Here is a 27,948-nt window from a genome sequence, read left to right as displayed (position 1 = left end):
TGAATTTGATAAATGGGTACGTGGACACGACTATTGCAGACTTTAACACTGTCTGCAATGTTCCCATGCAACCCATCCAGGGATGAACCCAGAGCGATACACAGATTGTTTTCGTTTTCGTGCCATGCACATGCACACATTTGAAGAGTCACATATAAAGGCGAGCGCTGTGTTTTATTCGTATGTACACATGAACAGGCAGCAAACTTGATTTCGAATAATTTTGCCTATTCATTCTTTTTCGACGTTGATTCAGCGAATCCAGGTCACTCCGCACTCACGAGATGACAGCCCATCGAGTTCAAAAAGTGTCTGCTTGCTCAAATATGCGTTGGATAATGCCCATCTCGCTATTTACAGCCCTGAGCCAGTGGTAGAAATTCCACATCAATGACAGGGTCACAGTCTCTCCAAAGGGCCTCGTGTAAAGCGGTACTTATTTTAATAGACCACCCCCCCCAAGTGTCTGGCCGAGGTGACCCCTGTTTAGGAATGTGGGACTCGCAGCCGTCCGATTTCGAGCAGGGTTCCAACCCACAGCGACGGGCAATTACATCGACTTGGGCTGTCCTGCCGTGGCCACCTCGTGGTGGAATGGACCTTGGCTACAACAAGAGTGAACGAGAGGTATGCAGAGCAGCTGGCTACCTGCAAGGCAGTGGGCGGAGCTACATGAAGTGCACGGGCAGTGCAACTGCACCGGGGCCCACGTAGTGAAGGGCCCCGGGGGTCTGCGCTACGGAGAGGGAGGGGAAATTGTGCCCTCCCTGATCGTCTGCTCCCGACTGATCTCCGCTGTAGGCACGTAACGACTCTTTCTTTAGAACCGCTAATTTTCTTTAGAACCGCCTGTTGTTGCGTTTAATTTGTTGTCCTTCCCCCGCACCTCCCGATTAGCACGGTTGGCTAAGTATGGTGCGAAAGAAGTTTAACATTCATTAAACTCGATTCTCTTCCTCGGCGTGTAACAATACACTATTTACAATATATGCAAATTACAAGCAAATTAAACTCTGATGTTACATCTGTGTAGGGAGTGAGGACCCAGTGAACACCTGTGAAAAAAATACTGGACATCTGGGAAAAAGAGCTTCATAGCTCAACGGATTCCTCCAGTATAAATAAAGATTCTGATTCTGTGTAGGTGAGTGGGGGCCTGGGGGACCCCGGTACAAAACAGCATGATTCTGCAAAGGACCGTGGGAAAGGTGTAACGGGCGCTTTTGCAGTGATGAGTTTGGCCCCAAGCACAGACCCCTTAGGTCTCGGTCTCATTCGTTATACTTGGCCAGCTTGAGGCGAGGGATGATGTTCATGGACTGCAGCTCCTGGAAGAGCAGCTTGCACGCGTACGGGATGCGCAGGGACGACACCTGCCTCGACGAACGGCAGTAGTGGCACCTGCGGAGCGAGAGTGAGCATAAGACAGAGACCCCCCCCCCACCCCATATAGCCTCAAGAGACTTTTGGGGCAAGTGCTGTTAGCGAGAACTTATGAACACCGGCGCGACACACAAAGTGGGTGGGTTGCCAGCACCACGCCCGGCCGACTTCCGTCTCCCACGTGGTGAAGCATTAAACCGCCTGCACGCACGCACACATGCACACACGCACGCGCGTGCGTGCATGCACGGCACGCTCACCAGCCCGAGTACGCCATGAGCCCGCAGGTGCCGCACACGTCGACTTGGAAGGAGTCGCTGGAGATCATGAGCCGCTCCAGCAGCAGCATGCTGGCGCCGTAGCCAATCAGGCAGTCGCGCTCCATCTCGCCCAGTCGCAGGCCCCCGTCGCGAGACCGCCCCTCCGTGGGCTGCCTGTCGCGCGCACGAGGATGGCGCGGGGAAACACAAGGCAACGGCAGGCGACGCGATCCCGAGCAGCCCCTGCCGGACTCCGCGCCCGTCAAAGTGACCACGTGGCGCCAGCACTCCGATCCATCCACTGGCTCCTAAATCCACTCCCGGATCAACTTCAAGTTCGCAGTGTTTAAGATGAACCGTGGACTCGCCCCTTTGAAGTCCATGGTCATAGAGACCCACTGACTCACAGAGACCAAGAGACTAACGTATGGATAATGACACTCGTATACAGACACCAACGAGCGATGAAGCTCTTTTTTGCACAGATGTCCAGTCGGGGCGGGTCAGAGAGTCACAACGACAGGAGCCGAGGGGATTGTTGTGTCACGAAGCCGTGAAATATGACAACAAGCGGAGGGCATCCAATGAGTCTCTCCTTGACACACCTCGAGATCCATGCTGTACAACGCAACGTGCTTGCGAGCGATGACTGCACTTCACCACAGTAATAATTCGACGACTCCGTAACCGGCCCCTCTCCTCACCCCCCCCCCCCCTCCCCGCTTATGTAGGAGGCAGGCCACACCTCCCCTGTGTGGTGATCATCTCACAGGGTCGAACGTGCGGTGCGCAGTGGACCCCTCCGCCTATCGCGGGCTACCTGGTAAGCACGGCCCTTGGTCCTCGTGCTCGTGCATGCATCTTATCCAGGACCATGTGCTTCAGCTTTTGGTAGTAGACGGGCCCGATGTAGATGTACGCTTCCAGCGGCTCCCTGCGGCGGGGGGCGAGCGGCCAAACGTAGACAGCGGGCACACAGAGGGAGACGGGGGGGGGGGGGCGGGGAACGTGGAGGTGAAGGACAGCACGCGGTTTGCTAAGATTTGGATTCGATAGCACGTGGGGGCTCGGTCAATGTCACGTAACCTACGTACGACATGTCGGTTTGGGAAGTGCCATGCGCAGTTTGCATCGCGTTGCACACGCGATGCCAATCTTGCATTTTGTTTACCTGTCACTGGCAATGATTTGTTATTGCCGTAAAACGTAAAAATAAAACCGGAATCGGTGGAATGATGTGTCGTTACATGCCTAGTGCGTGGCCTTTCCAGGTGTGGCTGTGAACGGGCGAGCGTGGGTGGTCAGGTGCTTCCCTGTCCGTGTACGCGTGGGTCATTTGATGGTTGGTTGCGTGCGTGCGCACGCGTTCAATCGTTCACTCATTAGTCCGTTCATTAGTTTGTGCGTGCGTGTGCGCGTTTGCCCGCGTGCACACTGCCCCGTATGTTCTCGCGATTGCCGGCACGGCGTAGTACCCCGTGATGCCGGACGTGACGAAGTCCTTGCCCTGGTAGTTGTAGCCGTGTCGGATCAGGTCCTCGCAAACGTCGCGCACGCGGCTGCCCCCGAACGCTGTGCCATAGTGGAAGCGTCCGTCGAGAACGCCCGCCTTGCCGGCCAGCAGCTCCATCAGCTTCCCGACCTGCAGCACGTATATGCACGCACGGATATGCAGATACACAAGCACGCAACATACAGAGCCGGCCGTACGGTTACAACCACAAGCGCGCATGCGTACGGACAAAAACGCATCTTTACAAAATGCGCGCGCACATACGCACACGTATGCGTGAACTCGCACAGATGCGCGTACAACTATGGTGAGTACACGTTACGTACACAAGCATTTACATAACGACAAAGACACCTCCGTGTGTGCTTTAACAGACTGTTGGGACAAGTGCTGTTCGCGCGCACCTATTAAGGCCAGAACAGCACACCAGGGGATAGTGTGGCCAGTGCTGATGGGCACACGCCGCACCAAGTACTAACTTAAGGCCGAGTCGATCAAAAGGTGGGCCAGGACAGGTACAGATAACTGCCACCGATTCAGTTAACGATGAAGGGGTGCAAAGACGCTGGAGCGTCATCGGGCACAGCAATGGATTTGGCTGCACTGCCCTCTGCTGCCAAAATTGCCCCCCTGCAGTCACATCGTGATGCTACTGTGTACACTGCGTTACTGACATCACTACTGAAACCCGGCATCTAACCTATAATCAGAGCTGGGTGACTTTTCAAAATTATCCCTACCGACACGTGTAACACGATAACGAGACGGAACACGCTACCGTCATGCGAGAGGGGAAGCCGTGGGGGTTCATGATGATGTCGGGGCAGATGCCCGAGTCACAGAACGGGACGTCCTCTTGGGAGGCGATGAGTCCACACACGCCTGCACACACACAGTGATCATCGTCAACAGCCAGGATCCATCCACTACTGGCTGAAGGCCTCCCCACACGGTCGCCATATCTACAGCCCCGCGATGCAATATTCCACCTCGGTCCCACGCACGAGACGATTTCATTGTTCCATCTCCACAGTTGCCCCACCTCTCGGATCATGTTCCTTCCTTTGGCTGCCACTCGCGTCATTAGCCGAGACCATTGACCATCACCCCTCCTCGTGACGCGTCCTGCTCAAGCCTGTCTTTCCTCTGACCCACGTGTCCCTCCGCCGGTTTCTCAGTGTGCATGTACAGTGCAGGGAGAGGGCTGGGTTTGGTGGCGAGGGATTGACAATGTGGTAGCCGTGCACGCGTTGACTGCGCATGCAGCGGTTGGCGAGTGCCGAGCATGCGTCGACATGAGCATTAGCTGGCCGGCCCTGGCTGGGCATGCCTTGGCTGTGCACGCAACGGTTGAAAAGACAAGAATATACTGCCTGTGCATACGCTGGTTAAAGAAGGCCCAACGTGCGAGGGCTGTGCATGCGTTGGCTGCGTGTGCAATGGTTAGCAGGCACTGAGCACGCAATGGTCTTTGGACATAGCGGTTGGCGGTGGCTGGGCATGCATTTGGCCGTGCATATTGTGGACGACAAAGGGCCTGGACATTTGGTGGGCTGTTGTAGCTGTGCACGCAGTGGTTGGCATCGGCTGCGTGCGTGCGCTGGTCGGAAAGGGCCGGCGGACATGCGGTGGCCGGACATGCGATGGCTGGACATGGATGCACGTTCAACTTCTCTCGCACATTTTCTTTGGTTGTCGGTAAAGTCACGTACACCGCACATAGCAAATCGTGCTAATCGAAAGTGCGGTGGCTGGGCGTGCATCGGGTGAATGAGAGGTGGGGGGGGAGTTGCTCTCGACGGCACGCAGTCACGGTGTCGGCGCGGTGGTGAAGAGGACTGTGAGACCCCCACCCTTCTGCCCGTGGCGGCTGCTGAACTTGTCTCCGATCTCCGGGCGCCTCGTCTGCCGCAAAAGCATCTTGATGAGGAAGGCGTCCTCGTTGTTGGAGGAGATCATCACCTTCTCGACGTACGAGTCGGTCGACCCCTTGTACCTGCGACGTGAGAACGGAAGCGAGGATACGCGCGGATGGGACGCGAAGATGGACACGGAAGAGATGGATACACAAGGCGGCAAACAGAGGGCCACGTAAGCAATAAGAGAAGCAGGCCCACAAGTGGGATGGTGAAATTCACACGGGCAAAGAGGCACTCACAAGCAGACACGAGACTGTGATGCAGATGCACGGGGGGACAATGTAGACGCATGGGTGCGAATGGACACCAACGAGTGGACATGTGTGCGTTCATGGCAAACCGGCAGAGTGACACGCGCAGCGATAAATATAGAGGCGGACACGTGAACACGCGCGTACAGTATGAGAATAGAGAAAGAAGGGGGGCAGGATTGTGACTCTAAACTGTTCAAAGAATGGACGCTCTAATTAAATATCACAATTTCCACTTCCTGTTCCGTCAGGGGTCTTTTTGGCACAAAACACAGTGAAGCGTTTCAATCGTGGCAGCTCTGCATGTGTGCGAGCGTGCGTACGTGTGCGCCTTGTGCACACGTGTAACTGCACAGGGGTACCAGCTGTTAACACTGGTGTGCGTGTATGGGTGTGAATAAACACGCGTGCGAGCGCACGTGCGCTCGCACACATGGTCGCAACCGTACACCCGGGTGTGCGTGAGATGGGCGAGGTGGCTCATGTATACGTGTGCACGTGGCCGCGAGCGCACGCGTGCATCTCGCGCTCGTGCGGGCAACGCACGTGATGGGCACGTCCTTGTACTGCACTTGTGTGGGCGCGCTCGCGCCCTGGATTGGCGTCTGCGTCATCGACGGCATCGACTTGTTCACGAGCACCTGCTTGTTCTCCACCCTCTCGCCTGCACCAGCACCGGTCAAAGACAAACATCCCACCCCCCCGCCGTACAGACGTAACAGACTGGTTGGGGCAAGCGCTGTTAGCGAGCACCTATTGAGGCTGAGTCAACCTAGGGGACGCCCAGGATCGCTTCAGATTATAATCACTGGTGTTGGCCTTGAGCGGGAATTGAACTTGAGTCACCGGGTTCATAGCGCAGCGCGCTAACCACTACACTACCGCTCCATGGTACACCACACACACTCACGAAAAAAATATAAACACTGGCCCCTGCATAGACTGTTTGGGGCAAGCGATGTTAGTGAGCACCTAAGAATGCTGCTGATGCTTCACACACCTGCACTATGTACTATTTTAAGGCTGAGTCAACCTAACTGACTGGAACCGGTTCTGATATCACTCCCCACTGATTTTAGCCAAGGCTGAAAATTCAACTTTGCTTGCTGGGTTTGTGCAAAGTGCACTAGTCACTGCGGTGCTACCGCAAACCAAACACGCATACACACAACAGTCACCATTCCCAACTAACTGAGCTAGGCTCGATGCACTTTGAGGCCATGTGAAGTGTCAAAGCCTCCCTGGCAAGAGGAGGTTACGCAACAGAGCGGTGTGCTATGGGTGACCTGACTTGAAGTGACTGGCACTGCGCCAACTTCCTGTGTTTGAGCCACCCGGCGCTCTGCTCGTTGTTGGAAACTTACGCGCACACACACACACACACAGACAGATATAATTTTGGCAATGTATTACAGCACACCCACATTTCCACGGTGCTCGCGCGCGCGTGCGTCGCATGCGTGCCTGACCTGGGCTGCAGATCCCATCAGAGTCGAGCACCTTGTGCCGCCAGATGGGCTTGCGTGTTGCCGCGTCGAGCATGGGCCCCATCACGCGGTCGAAGGTCTGGTTGGTGTAGCGCTTGAGCGTGCACTTGGCGTTCTTGTACACCAAGCAGCGGCCAAAGCCTGCGCACACGGACAGAGATCCCCCGGTGTTCAGCCTCACGGAGCAGCAGGGAAAGTGCCGTCGAGAGTCTAAAAGCTGCCGGGGCGCGCAAGGAGGCGGGCAGTGGTCCGCCCCCTGTGGACAGCTGCCTGCGTCACTCTTGCATTGATGCTGTTCACATTGCATCAGATAACCCATTTTCGGTGGAGAAGATCGCACACACAGAGGATTCCCTCCATAGCCATACAAAAATCAACGCATTCTCCAATAACACCGTGGCCTTAAAGGAAAAATATATAATATATAACCGGGCAAAGGCCCTTCCTCATAGCACGTAACTTATGTGTTTGCGTATTTCATTATTTGGTTTTGTGCACCACTGCCAATGCAGCATCCCTAAATATTTGTTTAACTTTTATAGCCACACAGACTTTTTCTTTGGTTCTTTCGGTAAAGTCACGTAGAATGAGAATAAAATAATAAATTGATAAAATAAAATAACACAATAAAATTCTCACGACGTTTCGGCCACAACACAAGCGGCCTTCATCACACAGACTTTGTTGGGGGGCAAGCGCTGATGTCGAGCACCTAACGCAAACATCCCGCCCCCCCCCAACCCCCTTCACACCGGCGGGTCAACCGGTGACGCGCACCGCCCGCCGCCCGCTCGTGACGTAGCCGCACCGCGGTCGAGCGAGGCTTTGTTGAGGACGAGGGCATCCTCGATGTCGTAGCCGCTGTAGCTCATGACGGCCAACGTGGCGTTCTGGCCCGCCGGCAGCTTGTCGAACTGGATGAGCTCGATGGTGCGCGTCTGCACCATGGGCCGCTGCGGGTAGGCCAGCAGGTACATGAGAGTGTCGATGCGGTTGCGCTGGTTGTAGCCGATGGTGCCTGGCGGAACAGGGGTGAGGGGGTAGGGGAGGTCGGTTGCAGCGATGATTAGCATCGATCTCGTCGATGCAACCGGCGTGCGATTCAGCCCGCTACAACAAGATGCACAAGTAAAACAGGTTTTTGCAATGCATACAGACTAAGAAGAGATAAAGAATATAAATAATAATTTACAGCTCCACCGTCAATACATTGCCGAATTAAGTGTCAGCCACCTGAATTGTTTGACCACACTTCACCATGTCGGTCAGTGCAGGTTGGTGTAGGCCCAGGGACTGGTTCACTGATGTTAGCCGTGGCCACAACTCAAATTTAGGTTGCTAGATTTGTAACTAATCATGATGCCAAATATTCAGGAGGGGAACAAATGAATGTTCCTGGAACAACCAATATTTGGGGGTAGGCAGGGAACATATATTCTCTGTCACGGACTTACGCTGCACTGAGACGCAGATTCATGGGCTCACGGACACAGGAGTACACGGAGGGTGATACGAGGAGCCGATCTCGTGAGATGCATGACGAAGAAAGCGATCACGTGTCCAGATTCGTGCAGAGAGAACATTAAGGATTGGGGTGACAATTAGTGCCAGCCGGCCTACATAACTCGACAAGCAAGTGGTGCCGAATCTGGAAGCAGTTTATCCCCTAAACACTGTAAATCTTTTGGTTGGATCGGTTTCCCGTTGGGGCGGATGCTCGCTCGCTCGCTCACTCACCCATGGCCTGCTTGCCCATGGCGCACTGGTAGGTGTTGCGGGGGGATTGGTTGTGGTGGGGGTAGGGCACGAGTCCCGCGCACACGCCCAGCAGCGTGAACGGCTCGATCTCCAGGTGCGTCGTATTCCTGCCGCCCGCGGGGAAGTGTTACATACGGCGCGGGGGGACGACGGCAGACACGGCGCAAGGCGGGCAGAAAACAGCGGCGTGACACGGAAACGAGGTGCGGACAAACGCATTCCCGAATGCCACAGCAATGGCGACGATGGAAAATAGTCAACAAGGAAACAGCGTGGATTATGTGGGAATGAGAGGTGGGGGTTGGCGGCCAAATGGGACAGTGGAGACACGTGACAGCACGATGGAACAAGGGAATGAGGCAAGACATGACATGGGGACACAAATGTGACAATAAGATGCCTATTTTATTGAGGGCTACATTCGCAACGTAAAAGAAAGACTCACTGAAGATAACACACGTGACACGCAACGCGGAGCGAAGTGCCGGAGAACACCGCAACAAGCGGACGAAACGACGGTGACACGGAGACAACATCCAGGCGGCAGGGAAGGTTGTAGCACGTTGACAAGGGAAATTACGCAGTATGATGGAGGCGCGTGACAGGGGAACGCATGGCATGGGAAGAGGGGTACCAAATTTGAGATCACGCAAATGACATCGGGGATAATGGCGGAATGGCACGAGACAGCAGAGCTGATACGAACAAGGGGACAACAACGCACAACCCGGCACTTCGTTAGATTACAAAAACACGTGGAGATAAACATGAGCGCTATTCAAGACTTGGAGATGACATTGTGACAGACACAGAGAAAACACAGTGATGACACATGCCTGCATAAATAGCACGCGGGTAACAGCATGAAATTAACATAGCGCAGTTGCAAGGAAATCACATACTGGCTATATATTAAGTATGTATGCATGTTGAACATGTTGAGCACCGTACGTAGCCAACCGTGCTAATCGGAGGTGCTTTACGAGCACTGAGGATGACACGGGGCAACACGGACACAACCCAACGTTGCCACAGGGTAGACACAAATGGTAGACACATGGTCGATACACACGGGCTACACACAACGATGAAGCAGTCACGGCACGGTGACGACGTGCCGCCCCCCCCCCCCCCCACTTACGGATTGATGATGTGCTCATAGAGCGCGATGTTGCAGTCATTCTCCTCGTTCACGTCCAGATACTCGACCAGTCCCTCGTGGAGGAAGTCCTCAAATGTCCTGTAACCAATGGGAGCGTAGAGACAGATTTTCCCGTGTAGCTCTATAAAGCGCAGGGGGCAAAGCTGTTATTAAGACACTGTCAAGGATCCACTCGTACAGCGTTTAACACTGTTGGGGCAAGTGCTGTTCGCGAGCACCCACGAAGGCCGCCATGACACACGAAGGGCGTCGGTGGCCAACACCACCACGCCCAATCACCTTTGTCTCCCCAGTGCTGATGTTCACACACTGCATCAGGTACTCATTTAAGGCCGAGTCGACCAAGGTGAGGCCCAGTACCGGTTCAGATATTTGTCACCGACGTTGGGAATCGAACCTCGGTCGTGCGTTAACCACGACACTACCCTCCCCACTAATCAAACACACAGTTACACACATGCCACATCAGCACACACACAGGTACATCAGTATCGACACACACACACTATGATCAGTCTATACATAATCTGCCCAAGCTACAGGGAAGTTATTTAATGGCGATTTATGTTTGTGCATTAATTTAGATTTCTCACACGAGACAGTTATTTTGATCCAATTAAAATGTCGCTTCTTTGCTGTACTTTTTTTGTTTTGTTATATTGGTGACCCAGGTCCCTCCTGCAGATGAAGACTAGTGTGGTCTTTTGAACTCCCACCTGGTTAAACAAGAGTAAACTTGACACTTAAAACACAACGACAACATATGCACGAAAATGTCCTCGACATTAAAACTGCGTGTGCCCATGAAGAAAGGCAAACGCTTTCAGTCAAAGTCAAGCGGAAAGTGATATGGCTGAAAGATGGGCCACACGGCAACTGTAGAACACAACGTTTGAGGCCTCTCCATGATTGACGCACCTCATCACGACTACGTCACACCGAGTTGGAACTCGATACATAAAAGAACTCGTTATAACCACAACAACGTCACGCGCTTCCATCGACATATTGCAGGCCTCCTCCTTCATCTCCAGCCAACACACCGAGTGTTCGACTGCACGACGCAACTGGTGCACCCTGCAACGCACCCCACCACAGCAAACGTAAGCCGCACGATACGACACCGCGTCACACCTCACCACACCTACGACACACCACGTTTGCATTCTACACAACCACCTCGTTATGAATATAACACGCGCGGTGCGCCCAGTACACGAGAGGGACCCCATCAAACTCAAGCCGCACTATAGGACCCGTGACGCCCACTCACCGGCAGCCTTGGCACAGCTCCTCGATGTGTTTGCTCGTCACCATGGGCTGCCTGTTGTTCACGATGATGTACGGCCTTCAGTGGTGAGGGGGAACGAGGGAACGCCAGAGAGCAAAAGAAGAATTAGACAGGATGAAGACGGAAGAGGGAGAAACAGGAACACACAAGGCACGGGAGAGATAAAAAACTCTACAAACGCAACCGTTTCGAAGGCTTCTGTGACCAACATCATGATTCTTAATTCGTTTCTCTTGGGTTAGACCGTGCATTGGGTATGTCAGGTTGAGCTTTTGTTAACGCCCGATGATGACAGATGCAGTTGCGAGCACCTGCAGAGGCGCCCGCCGTCGGACGAGATGTAGACACAGCGGTCGTTGAGGTTGGTGGAGATGGAGACGAACTCGTTGATGTAACCGGCGCGGCGCATGATCCGGAACGTCTGCACCAGCTTGGGCGGGTCTTGTGTCACTCCCAGGATGTTGCCTGCACGTGTGCGCACGTTCACACACCAACACACCCGAGCACGGCGCGCGTTTTCACTCGAGCGGCAGGGCACGGGGACTGCCGAGGAGTCCAGCAACTTTAAAGGCGAACGAAGCTATGAACTAAAACATTTTGTTTGTTTAACCAGGTAAGGCCGACTGAGCTAAACGGGTCTTTTACAGGAGCGACCTGGCCACAAATGATAGCTCCATGAAATGGATTATCACGTGGAAATGTATTGCAGCGAAATACTATGAATGCACGTTGATTCTAAATGTGGAGGGAAAAACCTGAGGACACGGAGAAAAATCCACGCGACCACGGGGAGAGAGACTCCCAATATACAGGCGTCAGGGTTGGGATCGAACCCACGACCTTCTGTACACCTGGCAAGGTAGTTACCATCTCGCCACCGTGGCGCCCCAAAGAAATAGTGCAGTGCTCTAACCACTACGCCACCACTCCCCAACAAACACACACACACCGTTGAGGAACACGAGGTAGGTGTTGGGGTAGCTGAGTTCCTCGCCCGACAGCAAGGACAGGTCCTCAATGCCCAAGTTGAAGGCCAGCTTGAGGATGGGCCCATCCTCCATGTCCGTCGTTATGTGGGTCATTAATGCCAGGTTCTTAACAAGCCCGCAAGCCTGAATGATCGCGCACACACACACACACAATATCAAGATCCCCCATATAGCCTTAACAAACTGTTGGGGAAAGTGGTGTTAGCGAGCACCTATGAAGGCTGACGCGGCACACGAGGGGGTGGGTGGCCAGCACCACACCCGGCCACCTTGCCTCCCCTAGTGTCGATGTTAACACACCGCACCAGGTACTCATTTGAGGCTGAGTCGACCTAGGGGAGGCCCATACCGGTTCAGAAAATCGTCACCGGTGTTGGCCGCGAGCGGGTATCGAATCCAGGTCGCCGGGTTCGTAGCACAGCGCACTAGCCGCTACACTACCGCTCCCCACGTGTCCCCATGCACACACACACGTTATATTTAATCTGTGCACACGTGTGCACCCACACGTGTCACGTCTGCACAGCCAGTGGCCGTGCTCGCCGGACGGGCGCATATCGCTCACCTCCCCCTCGGGGGTGTCGGAGGGGCACAGCATCCCCCACTGCGACGGCTGCAGAGAGCGCGGGCCGCTCACTTTGCGCGTCTTCTCGAACTGCGAGGAGATGCGCGTCATCATGCCCAGCGCCGAGATGTAGGAGAGGCGCGACAGCACCTGAGTCACTCCCTGCCGCTCCATCTTGAAGCGCTTCAGGGACCAGTTGCCCTGCACACACAACACAGGCTTCCCCTGATTGGCCTGCATAGGCTGCCTCCACAGGTGTTCCCCCCGTCGTTTGGAACTCCAGGTAATGGCAGCAGTAGAGGTCACCCATTCTCGGCTGTCCCCTGTCTCAACGCTCAGAGCGATCCTTGCCAATGATTCCCTGCCCCTGTTCTAGTTCAGGCTCAAAACTTTTGTCCTTTATCTGCCCATTTCTCTGCCTATAGTAAGTTAAAATACCGGTTTGGGGCCTACTGAGTCCATCATCCATTTGAGGGTGATAAAAGAGGTACCACTTTGTGCAGAGTTAACCTTTCCCGTTCCGATGACATACGTACGTGTATGTCATTGGAACGGAATCGCTTCCGAACGGATTCAATCCATTCCAAACAGAGTCGTAAGTAAAAGGCCATGTGGGAGGGTGTGGTGCCACAGCAGCGGAGCAGCTCGGCTGGCGCTACCCTCTCCTTGCACCCCCCCCCCCCAACGCACGCACGCCCCACTAAACACTCACATGCACCCCCGTAGGGTCTCGAGGAGGGATCACCTGGTGCGATGGGTTTTCACCCGAGGACCCCATTAACAGGGACGTTCCACGGTTTCCCCGGACCAGGAAATTGGCTGAGCCCCCCAGACCGAATTACATGGCGGCCGCCCCCTAAAAGGGGGCATAGAGCTTTCCAGGCCGGCCGCGTTGAAGCATACACAGCACGGGGGATGGTACCCCAAGGCAAGCACCCTGCGGCAGTGTAAACAGTGGGGTGGGAGGGAAAAGCCCCTAGGCATATAGGAGGATTTAAGAGAGAGGGCCCGAGGGGATTATCGGTGAGTCACCGGCGGGAAACGCAGGTACAGAGACAATGGACAGGGGGGGATGAAGTGACCCCCCCCCCCACCCAACGGCCAGAGCGCTCAAAACGGCCGCAACGAGGATTCGATTGGACGCGCAGGATGACGTCATATGACCCGGGGATTAACGGCCTTTGGGAACATAAGGGGGGAAGGAGGGAAAATTGGATCCGAGTTCTTCTGGAGCGGTGGAAGAGACCAGCCATCCTCAGCGTCCGTGCGACATATGCAGGGTGGAGCTGGAAACGATCGGCCAGAAAACGTCCCCAAGGGCCAATTCAGCCCAGCTCGCAGTCAGCTCGAGCTTGGGGGATAGACGCACTCTGCGACGGCCAGGTGATAGGAGGTTAGGCGCTCTCCGAAGGGTGCTGGCTGGAGGGGGCCATAAACAGGGGTCCCTATTCGCTCCTGGAAATAAATCGTAGCACAGACTGACGTTGTGACGCGTGGTGCATGTGTGCGTGTGAAGAGCGGTGGGACAGCGATCGGCATACGACGGTGTGTGGGTGACTATAACTCAGTGTGGGGGTGACGCTCGCGCATATTAAAATACCAACGGTGGCCCACGCCGGCGCGCGTCTATGTGCGCACCGCAGTGTTAACGGTGAGACACGCGTGAGTGTCACGTGTGTCTGTGTGTGCACCACAGTGTTGACGGTGAGACACACGCGAGTGTCACGTGTGTCTATGTGCGCACCGCGGTGTTGACGGTGAGACACACGCGAGTGTCACTAGTGTCTGTGTGCACACCGCGGTGTTAACGGTGAGACACGCGTGAGTGTCACTAGTGTCTATGTGCGCACCGCAATGTTAACGGTGAGACACACGCGAGTGTCACGTGTGTCTATATGCGCGCACCGCAGTGTTGACGGTGAGACACGCGCGAGTGTCGCGCGGAGAAAACGCGATGGGTGGGGGGGGCCGCGTGAGTGGCGATTTATTTATTAATATCCGGACCGCGCGGGAGCGTTTGCCTTGTTGACACAACGGCTTAGTGGAAATTATTAATTAAACCCCACACAGCGGCGAGTCAAACAATTACGTAATCCACGTGGTTAGGACGCGCGAGTGGGGGAGGGCACGCGCGTAATCAACCCCTAGGCGGTGTCGGCCAGCCGCTAGCTATGTCGGTCAGAGGACGCTGATGCGGGGGAGGGGGGGTCACCCGATCGATGGGGCGGGGGGCACGAGTGACACAAATGCGGAGGGGACGGGGGGAGGAGGGAAACACCCCCCCCCCCCACGCGAGGAGGGGGAGGAGGTGAGTGACCCCCCCCCAATGGCGGGTGGGGGGGAGGGCATCAGCCCCCACCAAGTAGATGTGGCGCCCCTCCCGCCCATGGTGGGTGAGGGGGGATCGGCCCCCACATAGTGGGGAGTGGGGGGGGACATTAGCCCCCACAAGGGCGTGTGGCACAGTTTGGCGCCAGCTATCGTGGAGTGCGGTCATGTGTAGCAGTGCTGCACCTCTCTAAATAAAATCGACGCTAACAGCTTGTGCGTTCCGAGATTCAGCGGTGAACGGGAACCAGCCTGCAACTCGCGGACATCTTGGAACGGGAAAGGGCGAACACAGTGATCGTATGGCTATACTGCTTCAAGGCCACCGATAAAAAAGAGCACATGGTAGATGAACCACGTCTAATGGCCAACAAGAGAGGGACACACGTCGATATGTGGCGCCACTGGCTTGGCCGGCTACCGTGGAGATGGCGTTGGCCAGTCCGTTGGTGATCTGGTCTTGGCGGATGTGCTTGGCGATGTCGAACTGCGCGGCGCGCGGCTTGGGGATCGTCTGGTCGGCGATCTTCTTCAACTCCGAGTTGAACTTCTTGAAGAGGTCCTCGAAGAGGAGCGAAAGGAGCTGCAGGGCAGATAACAAGCGGAGTGTCACGCACAACCAGGGTTTACTAGTTAGGAATGTAAAGCCAAAATCTCACGAGCACTAGTTCAGTGCACTGATGCAAGCAAAGTCAACCTGCTGGGTCACTCAGATTTAGATTCATAGACCAAAAATGTACATAATTTAAGGGATTGCACCAATATTGCCTTTTTGGTTATGAACGTACCCACAATTGCTCGACGCAAGATAGGTATATGGTATGTTTGGCCTTGGAGAGCAACAGGAATTACAGAGCCAAAGTGAGTGCTAGAATATGTTAGGTCTCTGTTAGGTATTGCGTGGAAAACATATTTATGTTAGGCACAGTTACAAATAAGCTATGCTAGGAATGGGGGATGGTTAGGTGAGGAAAGGCTGAATAAAGGCTAAGCTACAGTAGGTCTATTAGCAGTTGGGATTATACCTGGGTGAAAGCAATGGATTAATTAATGTAGAACCTACTAGATGCATAGGGTAGATTCAAGATTGGTTTATGACAATGCTAAATCGGGCCTGGTTAATGGTTAGGCTGTGCTGGGCCCTGACTAGATTTCTGTTATGTAACTTACAATTTTTAAGGAAAACCGGGTTGAGGCCCAGTTTAATGCTAGGCCGTTTTATTCCATTACAAGTTATTTGAGCGTAAGCAATAATGGTATGCAAAACATATTTTGAAAAAATATTATTGGTTAACCAAAAATCACCCATCGACTCTGCCTAGTGTGGAAGAGTTGTGTCAAAGAAGCCCAAACGTCAACACGGTGGGCTGAGGACTTTATCCAGCAGTGTAATGATAAAATCACATTGGAACGTTCCATACGGTTTGAACATTCTTGTGTGTGCCAATCGATTCGACCGCCAATAAAACTGAATGCAATTTGACCTCCGATTTCACGACCGTTTCGAGTCCATAATCACTTTTGTTTTTACTGTTACTGAAAATTCAATAAGTACATTAACAACCCTAAGGCCCATTATGAGAGCTGCGCTAGGTGTGGTTGTTGCGGGCCTGGTGTGGGTCTCGCCTGCCCGGCAAGCTCGAGCCTTTTGTTGCCGTAGTAATCGCGGTCGTCGACGCGGTTGTCTCCCTGCGCCAGGATGATGCGCCGCACCATCACGGCCACGTACACGCACTTGGGCCGGAAGTTGAACTCCTTCACCTGCGGCGGAACCGGGACTCACTCAATGGGACGGTGGTGGTGACGCCAGTGGCGTAGCAGAAGAAGCGCTCAATTCATTATTCTAGCCTCAGGGAAGGAGGGGTCGCCCAGGAATGGCAGCAAATCCTTTTGATGAAATGCGTTTATCCGCAAATGTGTAACCGCTGGGATATAGTCTTGCAGAGGCACAAAGTTCGTCTCATTCTCCACTTTTATCCCCAGATAAGAGGACTGATCTGAAACGTGGCAAATGCATCCTATTACTCCTGTATATCTGCAAGGAAAACAACAGGAGCAGTGTGCACAAATAAATGCAGCCCACAGGATCCTGCAGTAGAGCTGCCCATATCAATGCGGATAGGAGACAATTCACGGTTTAGTATATTCACGTGAGAAAATTCTAATCAATTAAACCCACATCCAATGCTTGCGACGGTGCTGTAAAAATCTTTTGAGCCGATTATCCGTAAAACTATTTGCGGATAAAACAACGCCGTCCGGGTTCACTTGAACCAGGACTAAAGGAATCGTTCGATTATCCGCGACGGTGGCACTTTACAAGGGGGGGGGGGGGTCTCTCTCCCCATGTGAATACCGGCACGTGCGCCAGCACGGTGGTCGCCAGGAGCTCCCGTGCCTCGTCCATCTTAGATTTCTTGGGGCCGCCCCACATGCGCTGCCTCCGCACCTTGTTACCAACGTAGCGCAGCGCCTGGGAGGGGAAGCAAGGGGGAGGGAGATGGCGGCAGGAGGAGACTGAGGGACAGGAGGAGGGAAAGACGTGGAAAGAAAAATACGTTGAGACAGATGGAGATGACGATGGCAGTAGAAGGGAGAGACAGAGAGATGGGAGGTACGTTATGAAGAGAGTTCACGACATCGATCAGGAAACAAAGAGAAACTTAAAGAGGGAATGAGGGTGAGAGAGAGATTGGAGAGAAGTGGAAAGAACAATAGAGAGGGTGATAGAAGAGAAGACGTGTAAGAATAAGTGTGATGCTGAGTAAGAAATTAGAAATGGAGAGGGAGGATAGAGAGATGAGCAATATGGTGAGACAGAAGGGCAGAGAGATGCAGAGGTAGATAAGGGGAGGGGAGAACTTGTGAGGGACAGGGTCAGTTAACAGGGTTCATTGTGTTCGTCAGAATAAGACAAGACGAGGTTGGAGAAGACAAAAAGAGACAAAAGAAGACATACTTGGAGGGCTGAAAAGAGGTGGGATGGAGAGTGGGTGTGTGGAGAGATGTTGAGCTTCTGGAGAGGTGAGTGAACGAGGTGGTGAGATCAGGTGGTGAAGTAGAGTGGATGGTGAGCAGTGGAAGAGAGCTGAGGATAGGGCGAGTGATCCTCACCTGCAGCTGAGTAAAGACCTGTGCCTTCTGGCACTCCTCCAGGCTGGGGGAAAACGCAGCCATGACGCGCTCCTCCGTGCCGATCATCTGCACAATGTCCTGGTCACACTCCACACCCATGGCCTGCGAGGCATGGTGGCACACACATTATCCATAAATGGGCAGGGGGATGTCCTAGCGGCAGCATGTTCACCTCTTAAAGTAAACTAAATTATTTTTTATTTTACCAGGTAAGGCCCAATGAGCTATGTAGCACTTTTTCAGAAGCGACCTGGTCACAAATGATAGCTCAACGAAGTGGCTTTTCAAGTGGAAAATTATAGCAGCCAAATACTCTAAACGCATGTTTCCAAATGTGGAGGGAGAAACCGGAGGACCCGGGGTAAAATCCACGTGACCACGGGGAGAATATGTAAACTCCAAATGTACAGATGTTAAGAGTCGGGATCAAACCCACGACCTCCTGTATACCAGGGGAGGTAGTTAACATCTCACCACAGTGGCACCCACTTGTTGCAGAGGTTCATAGTACCAAATCCAACAGCCGCCCTGGACATTACTATGGTTATATTAACCATCACATATTCCACGCCATCTTCTTAACTCACAGTGGACGCTATAAAATCCTGTGACGCAATTCGCCAGAGTTCGCCATTGCGTGCTAGCGTCGTGATCCAAATTTGACAAAATTCCGTGCAAATCATTCAATTGGGATTATATATTTAACAACATCGCCCCCTACTGAAAAAAAAACTTGGCAAAATTTCCTGTAAAAAGAGTCATGAGACTCGGTGAGGTTTTCCTGGGTGAAAAAGTAGAACACTAATAAAAAAAATGCACAACAGGATGTGCTGTTAGTGTTCCTCTTTCGTATGGCTGATGTTGAGTGGAAGATATCAGCCTTCACGAGGCCCACTCTGTTAGGTGAGACATCGCAACTAATGCCGTCACCAACCCGAATGCAGCCAGCACCATCCTCGCACACCCACAGGTCACCCCCCATTAGGACACTGAAGGGTTCACCCGTGGGTCCACGACCCGATGCAGCGTGGTGTAACGTCGCCGGGTTCCGCCATGTCACGCTGCGTCGCTGCTGCTGCTGCTGTGGCTGCGTCACCTTCAGGATGATGGCGACGGGGATGTCCTCGGCCAGGGTGTTGTGCTTCATGTAGAAGCGGCCCTGCTTCATCACGAGGTTCGTGCGAGATTTCTTCTCGTGCGTCGAGCTGGGGGGCAACCGCAGCCAAAGAAACACAACCAGCGCCGTCAAAAGATTGGACGCACGATTTATACAAACATACCGATGAAACTGGCCTCTGGTCCAGAAATGATCCTGACACCCCCTGCCCCCTGACCTGGTGACCGATGCCCCCACGTTGCCCTTGCGGTCGATGTCCACGATGATGCGGTTCTTTGAGAGCTGCTCCTGGATGAGGCACACCTTCTCGACGCCGCGCACCACAAAGTACCCTCCTGCAAAGACAAATATCCCCTGTGTAGCCCATGGAGACTGTTCGGGCAAGTGCTGTTAGGGAGCACCTATGAAGGCCGGAACGGCACACTAAGAGGTGGGTGGCCAGCACCATGCCTGGCTGCCTTTGTCTCCCTAATGGCTATGTTTACACATTGTGCCAGGTACTCATTTGAGGCTAAGTCGACCTATACATTCTAACACACACATTCACCACACACACACACACAACTATTGTGCGCACAAAAACACACGCACCCGGGTCCAGTGGGCACTCATTGAGCTTGGCCATCTCGGCAGGAGTCTTCCCCGTCAGCACGCAGTTCGAGCTTCTCAACATAATAGGCATCCTACACACGCACAAAGCACACATGCAGCACACACGGCACACAAGTGGTGATTGCCGCATAGCCCGAGTGCGCATAGCATACGCAAAAACGCAGACGCGCGCAGGCACACATGTGGCAAACACATGGGGTATGCCGGCACAGACCATGCACGCAGAGCATAGGGTTGTACAAACGTGTGCGTGGCACTCACGTGGCATATGCATGTGCATGGTGCATAGTGACCAGAGCAAACCTCTACCCGGGGTTATACAGTGAGAGAAAAAAGTATTTGATCCCCTGCTGATTTTGTACGTTTGCCCACTGACAAAGAAATGATCAGTCTATAATTTTAATGGTAGGTTTATTTGAACAGTGAGCGAGAATAACAACAAAAAAATCCAGAAAACGCATGTCAAAAATGTTATAAATTGATTTGCATTTTAATGAGGGAAATAAGTATTTGACCCATCTGCAAAACATGACTTAGTACTTGGTGGCAAAACCCTTGTTGGCAATCACAGAGGTCAGACGTTTCTTGTAGTTGGCCACCAGGTTTGCACACATCTCAGGAGGGATTTTGTCCCACTCCTCTTTGCAGATCTTCTCCAAGTCATTAAGGTTTCGAGGCTGACGTTTGGCAACTCGAACCTTCAGCTCTCTTCACAGATTTTCTATGGGATTAAGGTCTGGAGACTGGCTAGGCCACTTCAGAACCTTAATGTGCTTCTTCTTGAGCCACTCCTTTGTTGCCTTGGCCATGTGTTTTGGGTCATTGTCATGCTGGAACACCCATCCACGATCCATTTTCAATGCCCTGGCTGAGGGAAGGAGGTTCTCACCCAAGATTTGATGGTACATGGCCCCGTCCATCGTCCCTTTGATGCGGTGAAGTTGTCCTGTCTCCTTAGCAGAAAAACACCCCCAAAGCATAATGTTTCCACCTCTATATATGACGGTGGGGATGGTGTTCTTGAGGTCATAGGCAGCATTCCTCCTCCTCCAAACACGGCGAGTTGAGTTGATGCCAAAGAGTTCCATTTTGGTCTCATCTGACCACAACACTTTCACTCAGTTGTCCTCTGAATCATTCAGATGTTCATTGGCAAACTTCAGACGGGCATGTATATGTGCTTTCTTGAGCAGGGGGACCTTGCGGGCGCTGCAAGATTTCAGTCCTTCATGGCGTAGTGTGTTACCAATTGTTTTCTTGGTGACTATGGTCCCAGCTGCCTTGAGATCATTGACAAGATCCTCCCGTGTAGTTCTGGGCTGATTCCTCACCGTTCTCATGATCATTGCAACTCCACGAGGTGAGATCTTGCATGGAGCCCCAGGCCAAGGGAAATTGACAGTTCTTTTGTGTTTCTTCCATTTGCGAATAATCGCACCAACTGTTGTCACCTTCTCACCAAGCTGCTTGGCAATGGTCTTGTAGCCCATTCCAGCCTTGTGTAGGTCTACAATCTTGTCCCTGACATCCTTGGAGAGCTCTTTGGTCTTGGCCATGGTGGAGAGTTTGGAATCTGATTGATTGATTGCTTTTCTGGACAGGTGTCTTTTATACAGGTAACAAGCTGAGATTAGGAACACTCCCTTTAAGAGTGTGCTCCTAATCTCAGCTCGTTACCTGTATAAACGACACCTGGTAGCCAGAAATATTTCTGATTGAGAGGGGGTCAAATACTTATTTCCCTCATTAAAATGCACATCAATTTATACAATTTTTGACATGCGTTTTTCTGGATTTTTATGTTGTTATTCTTTCTCTCACTGTTCAAATAAACCTAACATTAAAATTATAGACTGATCATTTCTTTGTCAGTGGGCAAACGTACAAAATCAGCAGGGGATCAAATACTTTTTTCCCTCACTGTATAGTAGGGTACACAATACAACAAGGTACACCGACTACATATGGTACGTTAGCGTGTTCATAGTACGTGTACACCTGGGTTCTTATGCTACATTTCCACAACCGTTGGGAACTGGGCTAATCCAGTCCATTTCTAGGGTTGAATCGGTCCCCCCCACCCAATGTTCCATGCGGTTCTGCAGGCCCCATTCCGCTTCTTACTAAGTTTATTTAATTTGGAGTTGGCCAAATATCCCAATATAGGATCACAGAGCTTGGGTAAACGTTGGAACTAATTCTGGCTGCCTTTTGCGGTGTATAAACATGGGCAATGCGGAGAAAAAGATGGCCAGGCGCGATTCTGGTCACACGGCTGTCTTGTGCGCAGTGCAGGCCCTTAATGGGTGCTCACGAACTGCACTTGCTCTTTCAGTGCGTTAAAGGCGATACGGGAATCTTGATTTTCTGTGCGCGGGTGAACCCACCGTCCAATGGGCAGGGCGTTGCGGATGATTCTCTGGTTCCCGCGCGTATACTCGATGTCCACCGTGATGGGGGCAGAGTACGTCATGTCCCTTAAGCGACACTGTGTGTGTGTGTGTGCATATATGTATGAATACATGGGTTAGCAAATCTGTACATTAATATACATGCGTTTGAATGCGTTTGTGTGCGTGTACAAACGGGGCATTATTGTGTCAGAGCTGCCGTTTGCTTCCACGCGAGCGCACTGACCTCGTGAGGAGCCACGGGCCTCGTGACGTTGAAGCTCTCCTCCACGTCAGGCGTTCCCACGTATATGTTCAGGTACCTGGCATGCAGACAGCACACAAGCACAGCGCGCGTATACCGTACCGACCGGCACTGCGAGTGCCGTTAGAAACGCCTCGCAACCGTAACGGCGCTTGGGATCCACTGCTCGCGGTGACGTTTGTTGAGGCCTGGAGTTGAGAAATACCGCTCTAGTTCCTCCTGCATCGAACAGATATGCCTGCTCTTGAACACATTCTGTGTTTGTTTGGACCTCTCCATCCAAAGAGAAGCTGCTTGGTAATAATCTATACAGGAACCCAGGCTCCATGATCCGGACAATGTTGCCTCGCACGCTGGATATACCTACTCGCGTGACTTTGCCCAATTTTTCATTTTGCCTTTGAACACCTTACACATTTCAACCTCAGAAATCCCATGTTGGGCATTGGCTAGCAAATGTTTAGGAGGTTCAACCAGGACTTCCGTCGAGCTGGCAGTCGCTTCCTCTGTATACCCCGCCCACTTTTACAAAGCCACACCCACTGAACCGCTAAACCCACCCAGTGAGTGGACTCACTCTCTGACAATTGGCCCCCACCCACTGATCACAGCCCCCACCCATTCCGCTACCAACCTCTCCCATTACTCAGGTATCCCCACCGTTACTCAGGTATCCCCACCGTTTCCCACATCATGAGTTGACCAAGACTAGATATCAATTTTCACAAATGCCTTGGAACACCAGGACAGCATGCCTGAATCTTGGAACAGCTCTGGCGAAACCAGGACATTGCTAGATTTAGTAATGGCAAGTCTGTTTAAAGCCAGCATAGGTGCAAATGCAGACAATCCATGTGCACAGTCGCAATGAGAGCATAAACCAAGCGGAGAACAAATGTAGAGCTACTCAGTAAGCAATGTGCAGCTGATAAAATTATCTCATGCGTTTGTAATTTGTACAGACTGTTGACAGCCCAGATCCAGCCACGTAGACATTGCCAAGGTATGGAAACTTCTCTACCCTCACAATAACCACCCTGCCACTCAATGTGATGGGGGAGAGTGGAGTGTTTGAATTAATTATTTACTCAGGCAAGTGACTTGTTCCGAGGAGGCGGATGGTGAGTCACTGCCTCTTATGTGTGTATGTTGAACTTCTATTGCACTGGGATGGGTAGCAAGTTTACTCATGTTTCACAATATCAGCATAATGCATGTATTTACTACACGAGGTAAGAGAGCAGACTTAACCTGTATGCATGCTGAACTTATTTCGCACCGTACATAGCCAACCGTCCTAATCGGAGGTGCGGGGAACCAGGTTATGAGATGGAAGACATCGCGAGTCAGAAATCTCACGGCCAACGCGACAGTGGGACTTACTTCAGATACCACATGGGGTCAGCGTCGCTCGTGATCTTCTCATTGGCCATCATGATCTTCTTGATCTGCATACGAGAGCGCAAGAGTCCATGATTCGCCCGCAGGAAACCCCTTGGCTGATTTGTAAGCAGAGAAAAGCTGGAAACGCATGGTGATCCAATAAGTTACAAATACCCCATTGACTTCCGATGACCCTTTGACTTTCTTCTCAAAGAGGTAGTTGAATATTGTTAAGGCGATGGCGGCAAATCTTACAGAGGAACGGTTACGTAAGGCGGTCGGAAAGGATGGAGATTCACGGAACTGTGGCTCACACATCAACAATGTCTGTATGTATGTTGAACTTTTTCGCACTGTATGTAGCCAACTGCGTTAATCGGAGGTGCAGGGGAAACTTGCAAAGTGCAAAAGGAAGCATGGAGAGGTGGATGCTTTGAATTATACGGAGACAGGAAGGACACGTGGTTAAGAGAATACACGCACATTACATTTATTCTATTAGCTGTCAAGTAAATTAAGTGGGCTTGGTAACGGACGATGGCTGATGGTCAAGACTAACGTCGGAGTGACAGCCAAAGGCAGGAACATGCTCAAGAGAACGATTACCACAGGCAGAGCGATGAAATCGGCGTCGTGTGTAAGAGCTAGATGGATGTTGCATCATGTGGCCATTAGTGATGGCGACTACTTGCGCAGTCTTTAATCTAGCAATGGGCAGATCATTACTGATGATGAACCGGAACCAATTGTGAAACCAAAGATGGTTAGGGTCAAAAGGTCATGGCCAGGAAAACGTCACCTTTCTTTCTTAGGCACGTTCGTATGTTGAATTGTATGATTAGATAAAGGTTTAGAGTAAATGCTGGTTAAAGAAAAGTGTTACAATTATGGATAGGTATCATGGATAGGTAGGTGCTACTGTTAAATACATGCTGTCTGAAATAATGCACCCACCTCCACATTGATGAAGTAGTTGAAGGAGTCTATGTGCTGCTTCACCAAACCCTTCACCTGCAGACATGACACATTTCTTTAACCCAGACCAGGTAAAAAAAATACCCAGAAATTGATAAGGCAACCACATATCTTCACGGTGGAAACAAGGCGAACAAAATGTGTTTTACTACAAAGCCTATTATGCCGCGAACACAAGGAACTCGCTGTGCCCTCTGTATGCGAAGTCCGCTATGTGTCATGCGGAACAGGCACATGAGCAACATCACTCATGCAAAGCTTTCCACGGTCAATTTATTTCACTCTACGGAAAGATTCCTACACGACGCATCGTCTCAGGACACGTGGCAATTGCACACAAAAGTAAGAGGAGCATCATATGTGACTTTACATGCTCCAGACCGCATTTATATTACGTGGTTCGGGAGGTCAGACAATATTGAATAAGTATATGTATTTATGAATGTGCAGGATTTTAGATCTGCATACCTTCAAGAATGCTGGAAGAAGTTTCCATTTGTCCTGTCAAGGCAAATGTTAACTGTTAGTATACAATTCATTACATACTAAAAAATAGCTGTACTGCTTTGGCGAAACATGCTGCAATATAAAAACCATGGGGTAGAGCGGTGGCATAGTGGTTAGCACACTGCACTATGAATATTTCGACCTTGGTTAGATTCTAGGCTACTGGTAAAATCAGTGTTGAATGATATCTGAACTGGTCCTGAGCTCTTCACCCTTCACCATTTTCTGCACTGATCAGCAAGGTGGGATATCGATCACCATCACGAAATGGAGAGGCCTTCGGCCAGAATTCATTTGACAGCTCTACACGTTTTACATTAAAACAGGTAGCGTTTGTTAAACTGAACTGGCAAAACCCATCAACAGGCAGAGACGATTCATGTTTCCAAGTAGCAATGTAACATTACACTGGTTCACCGAGCCTCTCAGGAAAGTATTATGTTTGGAATACAAAAAAAAACCATTCCAAAAGTTATGAATATTGATACGAATTTCATACAGATGGCATCTAGCACAGTCGCATTGGTTTAACAATCAACTGGTACCGTGCATTGTGTTGCTCAGCAACTACATTTCAGAATAAGTTCCCAGCACGCAAAACGAAAAGGTCAAATGTCACGCCAATCAATGTGCGGCAACAACCCGAACACCCATCAGAGTGCTGTACAGCGGTGATCCACAAAAACAAAATCATTGGAACTTCACTGTTAGCAAACTCGGACAAGATGAACTCTCCGTGCCATTCAGTGTCTGATCCAGCCCCTCCCCACCCATCCACCCCCCCTCTCCATCGATTGCGGCGCAATACAGCAGCAGACAGCTGCCCCCCGCCACCCACCCCCCTACAAACCCAACCACCCAACCCAGACCAAAGGTGAGTTTATGGTTCGTTGTGTCGTGAACGATCGAGCGAGCTCGAATACGAGCGCGGTGGAATGGGAACAGAGGTTGCGGGCTAAGCGCTGTGCAGCACAACCGCGGAAGCGTTATCCACGGATCCTGCCCACCTCAATGGTCCTGATGGGTGCTGTAAGTTGCTCCGATGTCAGCTTGGCAAAATCTTCCTCGAAATACTCCATGCTGCTGGGCTCACGCCAAGGTCACTGCAACGGCGACACCAACAACGCGAGTTCACTTCTCAGTTGAGAGCTAGCGCTCATCTCCGGTTCACACAGCTGTCAACACATACGGTTTTACTCCGTGTACTTGTACAGGGACATTGAGTTTGCAGGTCCGTACGGCGTGCAGCCGTTTCAATACGGGCAAAAATGTTCGTGTCTATTTGTTTGTGTTTCTCTCTTGTGATGGAGCTTTGTAGGATGAACGTTGAGATGTATAAGGGCACGGGGTGACCTAAAAGGTCTGAATTGGTCTGTAATAACTTAGGCTTCTGATAAGGAGTTGACAGGTATGCATTCACAGCCATGAATCAACCATGTAAAATCCCCAGTACTTTGACGTCAAGGGCGTTTCTCCATACATATATAACCGCTTACCCACAGCGGTACATATTTTATCGACCCCCGATTGAATGATGGGTTGTCAACCTCCAAGCAGGATTTAAACTCGCGACTTTGCGAACGCCCAACCACCGTGCCACCACGTTGCGCTGACATCTACAGTATCCTCAACAATGAACAGCAGCGTGCTATTTCAGTGGAACGTCGCATATCCGACTCGCTGGAGGAACTGAGGTATCAGGCGGATACGTGAACATCGATAGGAAATGCCAGCAACACCATGTAGACATATAGAGACTGGGTGTTGGTGGCTTATTGTGTCAGGGCGGATACGTGACGGTCGGATATGCGACGTTACACTGTGCGCCACACGAAAAGTCCCTTCTAAATTACATATGGACACCTTTGTGTCCATAAGGCAAGTACACTCATGAATGTAAACTTCACATAAAAAAACACAAGTCAATAGCATTGTCTTGCAACATATGCTGTACGTTAAAAATAAGGTGACGTTTCAAGCAATGGTCCTTGTTCTGAGCATGCCACCCTACCGAACTCCACGCCACTCTGTACCACACCACTACAATTAAACACGTCTCTATAACACGCCATACTACAGGATACTAACATAAACACCACCACTACAAGATATGAAATCGCTCCATCACACAAATTGCTCCACTCTGCAGCACACACCATTATGCATCCAACTCTCACTGTTTACAACACACTATAGACACTACAGTACACGCCACAATCTATGCACTCCCCACAATGCTGTACACACACCACTCTAAACATTACTCTAGACCCCCCGCCCGCCCGCCCGCTCCAAAGATCCCCCGTATAACCATATTAAGACGATTGGGGCAAGTGCTGTAAGCGGGCACCTATGTGACCTGACGTTGGCCGTGAGCGGGAAGCGAACTTGCGTTGTTGGCCGAGTTCTTCGTAGTTGCGCGGCGCGGCTTAACCGTTGCACTACCGCTTCTCCACACCGCCCCCCCTATATATACTCCACTCTACACACTCCTCTTGTACACACCACCCTACACAGACACCCAACACTCACTCCACCTCTCCGACACACCGCACCACCACTCCACGTGTGCAGCGCGCCACTACAGCACGCGGTCGCGCGCCGATGACCTCACGTGCCCCTCCCCCCCGCTCGGCCCCGCCCCCTCGCACTCGGCTC

General features: G+C 51.9%; 1 protein-coding gene across 7 annotated transcripts; it reads right to left on the bottom strand.

Moving 5' to 3' along the window:
- Positions 1-155: 155 nt before the first annotated feature.
- On the bottom strand, positions 156-27,918 carry POLR3B (RNA polymerase III subunit B). Of its 7 annotated transcripts, none has more exons than XM_032971610.2 (29): positions 27,828-27,918; positions 26,298-26,393; positions 25,252-25,284; positions 24,763-24,819; positions 23,809-23,873; positions 22,408-22,483; positions 22,158-22,258; positions 19,750-19,841; positions 19,376-19,493; positions 19,138-19,246; positions 18,021-18,143; positions 17,263-17,379; positions 16,533-16,667; positions 15,328-15,489; positions 12,579-12,779; positions 11,974-12,136; positions 11,336-11,489; positions 11,007-11,081; positions 9,713-9,811; positions 8,551-8,678; positions 7,622-7,831; positions 6,796-6,954; positions 5,873-5,990; positions 5,010-5,152; positions 3,935-4,038; positions 3,119-3,285; positions 2,464-2,577; positions 1,644-1,817; positions 156-1,401 (listed from the first exon to the last, which is right to left on the bottom strand). In XM_032971610.2, the coding sequence occupies exons 2-29, from the start codon at positions 26,367-26,369 to the stop codon at positions 1,272-1,274; spliced, it is 3,399 nt and encodes a 1,132-aa protein (XP_032827501.1). In that variant the 5' UTR covers positions 26,370-26,393; positions 27,828-27,918; the 3' UTR covers positions 156-1,271. The 7 variants fall into 7 exon arrangements, with proteins under 7 accessions (XP_032827501.1, XP_032827483.1, XP_032827465.1 ...); XM_032971592.2 differs by having other exon boundaries at positions 27,823-27,899; XM_032971574.2 differs by lacking the exon at positions 27,828-27,918 and adding an exon at positions 27,641-27,816.
- Positions 27,919-27,948: the final 30 nt, after the last annotated feature.

This window comes from Petromyzon marinus, chromosome 3, assembly GCF_048934315.1.
Source record: "Petromyzon marinus isolate PM22_M1 ecotype Great Lakes invasive population chromosome 3, UKy_Petmar_22M1.pri1.0, whole genome shotgun sequence".
Lineage (NCBI taxonomy): Eukaryota > Metazoa > Chordata > Hyperoartia > Petromyzontiformes > Petromyzontidae > Petromyzon > Petromyzon marinus.
This window is presented reverse-complemented; position numbering and strand designations above follow the sequence as displayed.